Here is a 5,739-nt window from a genome sequence, read left to right as displayed (position 1 = left end):
GAGCTAGCCCCGGCTCGGCCCGCACTCGGTCTGGGCGGCCGCAGAGAGGGAGAGCGGCGGCCGGCGGCGACGGGAGCGGCGGCGATGGCGCGCGGGGGCACGCCGGAGGCCATACGAGGGCGGCGGGACCGAGGGTGGGCGGCGGCGCGCGGGCCACAACTAGGGCTGCGCTCGGTCTCGGTCGGGTCTGGCTGGCCGCGCAGAGCGAGGAGGGTGCGGGCGGCGCGGTGTACGACGGAGGCCGGCGGAAATCGGCGCCGGAGGTAGCCCTCTGCCACAGGTGAAGGATCCTCGGGCTTCGCGCACTTCCTTGCGTACTCAGGCCGAGAGGGTGGTGGATCGGTTAAAAGAGAAAGATGGAGAAGTGGCCGGGGTGGCTTTTCCGGCGACCGGGGCTGCTCGCCGGCGGCCGGGGCGCGTGCGGCGGGGTCGAGGAGGGGTGCAGGTGACGGCTGGGGCGCAGTTGGAGGAAGAGGGAGGCCAACAGTTAGGGTTTCCTCATGAAACCCTAGTGCAACCACTATACAGGTAAGTGCATTTTGCAAAATAGTCCTCCCAGGGGTAATATTCTCTATCAAGTCCCTCACAGCACGCGTATTTTACACATATGCACCTCCATGTCCGATCTCACGCAATTCGGCACATAAAATATTAAGACTTTTGCAAAATTATCGGTTTTGCCAATTCGACCCCTCAGCGAACATTTTGCGTTTTCCGAAAATCCGTCCGTCGGATTTTCGATCAGACAGCGCCATCGCATTCAGCATGACGAGGGTAATAAAACTACAATCTTGTTTCGTCAGATTTGGTCACAGATTCGCGACGGAATCCCTCCGCTCTCTAATTAATCCATAAGTCACACATAGACTTATGTGAAAGCCCAAAAACCTTTAATTCAAACTCGTATTTGAATTCCCTACCACCAGTAGGTACCAGAAACAACTCTCACCTAACCCCAGGTCACAAGCACAAAGCACGAGGAGTTTTAAAATGCACGAATAGCAAAGAGCGGAAACCCTGTTTTTCTTAAAACTCCTTTTTCTCGAAAATCATGCATCGGATCTGAAATCCGTCAGTGCCATTGGTTCCAGAATAGCTGAACCGTTCAAAACGAGCTATTAGATCGCTATGAACGGAGTTCGATACGCGCCGAAAGCCAACTTTACTCCGTGGCTTCTCCGAAAAATCGGAGTTACTATTCACTTAAGTGAAAACTAATAATCGCGTAACTTCTCCATTTTAGCTCATTTTCTCCTGAAACTTGACGAGTGCTTATGTAATTAAATTACACACATAAACATCATTAACAGAGAGTTTAGTTGCACTGTAAAAATCTCAGTCCTTACAAGGATGCATGTGTATATTATAACTTGGTGAATATTGTTGGTTGATTGCAAATGATTGGTGTGTATTACAGATCGATGGTTTTGTAAATATCGCAGGTTTGTGCATGTGGACTGAGGGAGCTGGTGAAATTAATTATATCTAATCGAAAAATTACACTATGCATGATTTTTTTAATTTTAATTAATATGATCAATTTATATCTATGATTTGGTTTTTATAATAGTCTTCAATTCGATTTGCATTATAATGTCTCTTATGTATTGATGATAAAAAAAAAAATTAAATAGAGCGAAAATTATAATAAAATTATTTAAATAAAATTAAATAAGAGTCTAATGAGATTATTTAAATTCAGGACTTTCCTTGATGGAAAGAAATTATGCAGCGACCTTCCCTAATTTATTTGTGGAAGAAAATTAAATAAAGTTAGCAATGCCGTGTAATTTTTTAAAATCATAATTTTCTGCTCAATTAGTGTTGTGACTTGTGACCCACGTATTACGGTGAGTAGATACTGTTAAAGTAAAAATTTGTTAAAAAATAAAATATCAGTTTAGTACGCAAATAGTAAATATAGTCTATATTATAGATAAATATTTTTTAAAAATAAAACTATAATAAAAAATAATAATAATCATTAAACCATATTCAAAAGAAGTCGCATATTACGAAAATGAATCATAAAATTATTTCTATAACACAATAATCAAATGAGGAAAAAAAAAGAAAATGAAAAAAAAATAGGTCTTATTTTTTTCCAAATTAAAAAGGTGGGGTACATGTAGGATGTAGCAATGAGGATTAATGTATAGGTACAAATAGATGATGATGGCTTTGATATTTTATTTCAACCGATCGTCCCTAGAGTAAGTGGCAAAAGGTTTGATGGTTGGTACCAGAGACCCAAGTTAGAATCGTTGATTCACATTTTCAGCTAAATTTATTTCTAAATGAAATAAAACGAAGCGGGTAGCGTGCTATCTATCTTTCAAAAAAAATATTTTATTTTCAAAAAGCTAATTTTTATTTTGAAACAAGCCCATAGAATTTTAAAATAAACATAACTTAAGAAACACTAACTAAGAAGCTCACGAGCGCGGCATTGATAGTAGATGATTGAGAAAAAAAAGAGAACTGCACGCCCAACATGGATCCGGGTTCACGGCTGGGTGACGTGGTGGACCGTGTTCAGGGGGACCAACTTGTCCAGCTCCCGCTGGAGTTCCGCCATCTCGTCCTTCTCCAGCGACGCCCAGACCTCCATCCCCTGCGGGTCCCCTGCGGCGGGCGGCCGCGGCATCACCACCGTGGTGCTGGGCCGCACCCTCGTCATGCAGGCCCACGCTGCAGGGCCCCACCCGAAGTCCACCCCGTACACCGGCAGCCGCAGCCAGCTGCTGAAGACGTTCATCTCGAACCCCGCCTCCGTCGCCCCGCCGCACTTCCGCACCGCCTCCCAGCCCAGCTCCAACTCCCTCTGCCACCCGTCCTCGCCCTGCAGCCGCCTCACATACTCCGTGTCGACTCGCTTCACCGCCGCTCCCATCTCCTCCTCGAGCACATATTTTGTGTTCTCATTCACGTCCGATTTAGCAATATTCTCTACCTCGTCTATCGGAATGCCGACGAGAATTGCCGTACAGCAGTTGCCGAAGGAGCCGTTCGGAGACCGCAGCTCCATCCGCGACCGTGTGTCCGCCACCACCACCGCCACCGCTACCCGGGCGACGGGTCGCATCCGCACAGCACACCGCCAGACCAGCGCTGCCACCGCCAGGAATCGCGTTGCCGAAGATGCCGTCTTCTCCCTCAGCGCCGCAATTTTCGGCCCACTGAGCACGAACCGCTTATGGACCTGCGGCGGCTTCTCCAGCGGTTGTTCGGCCGCATTTGGAACTGCATTCTCGTTCGGCGGAAAAACAGCAGCGCCGTCGAACGACGGGGAATACTCAGATGAGAAAGAACCTCTCGCCGCCGCAGCCCACCCTTGCAGAAATGAAAAGAGCGATCGGCCGTCTGCGATCTTGTGCGAGACGCAGACGCCGACAGCAATGCCGCCGCATCGGAATACGGTGGCCTGCACTGAGAGAATGACTGTCGGCTCGGAGTCACAGCAAGAGGCCTCGCCTTTGCTACAAGGGAGGAACTTCTTCAGCTCGTCGAGATTGGGTTCGTCGGAGCTCAGAATCTCCGAGAGGTCGGCGTCGGGTGCGAGGGCTTCGAAGAACTCGACCCCCTGATCCCCGCAGTCGACGAGGGAGTTGCCGGTCAGCCTGCCGGCGAGGGGATAGAAACTGGCTAGCACCGTCGACAACGAAGATTTCAAAATTGTGACGTCGGCGGGGGCGGAGGAGGGGGTGGCGGAGTAGAAGAAGACGACGGGGAGGTGGTAGATGGGGTGGTTCTGATCGATCCAGCTGAGCTTGTAGGATCGAAGTTGGGCAGGAGTTGGAGTGGAGGGCTTCACGGTCTCGCGGGAAACGATGTCTACGGTAATCGCCATCGTAAAAGGGCTAACTAGCAAGCGCGGTGTGCGGAAACTCAAGAGCATGGAGCTTTTTTAGGTCACTGTTTCTTTTGATATAATAACAATATATATGCAGGGTAGGTGAAGATATGCATCTAAAAATATAATAGTTATTAGTTAGAAATCCACACTATGCGGGAGATTGATATTATTATAATTAGTAGTTACGGCGTGTTGACTATTATCTAAATCAAATAATTAAAATAAATAAATAAGTTTAAAATAAAAAAAAATTATAATCTATCTATATCTATACTACTTATAAAAGCGTGAGTTTTAAATTTTATAACGACCCACCCCACTAGCAACAATAACTCGTTGGGCCCAACAACCGGCCTAAAATGCTTAAGCCCCATTCCTATCCGATGTGGGACTATTGGCCCCCCGTTAAGGCCCTGACGTCCTCGTCAGTCCAATCACACACATAGCCCAAGATCACCAGGCGATGTGAGTCTCATCTCGCTAGCCCGTCATCCAGATCCTTGCTCAGCCGAGACTCGCCACACATGTCTAGCTGGTGAACCGGCTCTGATACCAAATATAACGACCCAGCCCACTAGCAACAATAACTCGTTGGGCCCAACAACCGGCCCAAGATGCTTAAGCCCAGTTATTATTATTAGTGTCTAAGTCTCTTATAAACCCAATGACAACCCCATTCCCATCCGATGTGGGACTATTGGGGTGTCACAAATTTTTTTCTCTTTCCAAAAATATTTCTATCTTTTCTACTAATATTTTAATGTCCAGTAATTTTCAACTATTCGTTTCAAATAATTTTTCAAATAATAATTTATTTTCAAATATAAATCTTAAGTTTTTATTATTTCATCTCATCCAATGATTAAAAATAAAAGTATCTTGTTGCTTTTCTTGACAAAAATACCTTCAATATCCGTTATTTTCTATCTACGCGGTTTACAAATATCTACGACCCTCAATATCCGTTATCTCCTATCTATATTATCTCTTATCTACACGTTTTACAAATATCTACGCATGCATTTTCTTAAACGTAATTTCCACCATAACTTCAAATATCCGTTAAATCCTATCTACGGCGTTTTTTAAATATTTTTATTTCTCACACGTAATAGTGCCAATCACATAATAAATAAAATTAAATTTATCCTATTTACACGTTTTCTCAAATGCGCTATAAATTAAAATATCCATTATCTCCTATTTACATGTTTCTCAATTATTTTTTCCTGCGCCAATGATATAGAATATTATTAGAAAGATTTAATGCCCACCTTACAATCACGTAGAATATTACTAGAAAGATTTAATACCCACCTAAGCAACACTAAATTGTTAAGTAAATATAATTTTACATTTTTTAATTTTTTTTAGCAAAATATTCAAAAGTAATACCCGCCAAAATATTTTACGGATTTTTCAAATATAGAGCCCATCTTAATGCACTTGCAGATAATATCTACATATCTTTACATATAATATTTACACTATCCAATCTTTATCTAATCATAATATTTATTCATACACAGAATATATTTTTTTTGAGACATATTGTTTTTAGTAATATCCTTTTAATTTTCATCTATATTTTTCTCAAATATTTTTTAATAATATCCTTTCTCATATATCTCCATTGCTAGCACCAGTCCTTTCTCATGTCCCCATTGCTAGCACCAGTCCTTTCTCATGTCCCCATTGCTAGCACCAGTGCATCATAGCACATCGTCATCGTTGACACCGGCACATTGTCACTTTCGCCACCTTCGTTATAGTTAGAGAGGTATTTTGATTCCACCTAAAATTTTTTTATTTTTTTAATGTGCATTTATACTATTTAGTATATTTTTTTGCTCTTTTCTCATCTTTACGTATGCTACGTTCAT

General features: G+C 43.5%; 1 protein-coding gene across 1 annotated transcript; it reads right to left on the bottom strand.

The window, feature by feature from the left end:
* On the bottom strand, positions 2,507-3,850 carry LOC109726330 (salutaridinol 7-O-acetyltransferase-like). Its single transcript, XM_020255868.1, has one exon. It carries the CDS (start codon positions 3,848-3,850, stop codon positions 2,507-2,509), a length of 1,344 nt encoding a protein of 447 aa, XP_020111457.1.

The sequence above is a fragment of the Ananas comosus genome, linkage group 21, assembly GCF_001540865.1.
Source record: "Ananas comosus cultivar F153 linkage group 21, ASM154086v1, whole genome shotgun sequence".
Taxonomy (NCBI): Eukaryota; Viridiplantae; Streptophyta; class Magnoliopsida; order Poales; family Bromeliaceae; genus Ananas; species Ananas comosus.
The sequence above is the reverse complement of the archived record's forward strand: the minus strand, read 5'-3'. Positions and strand labels throughout refer to the sequence as shown.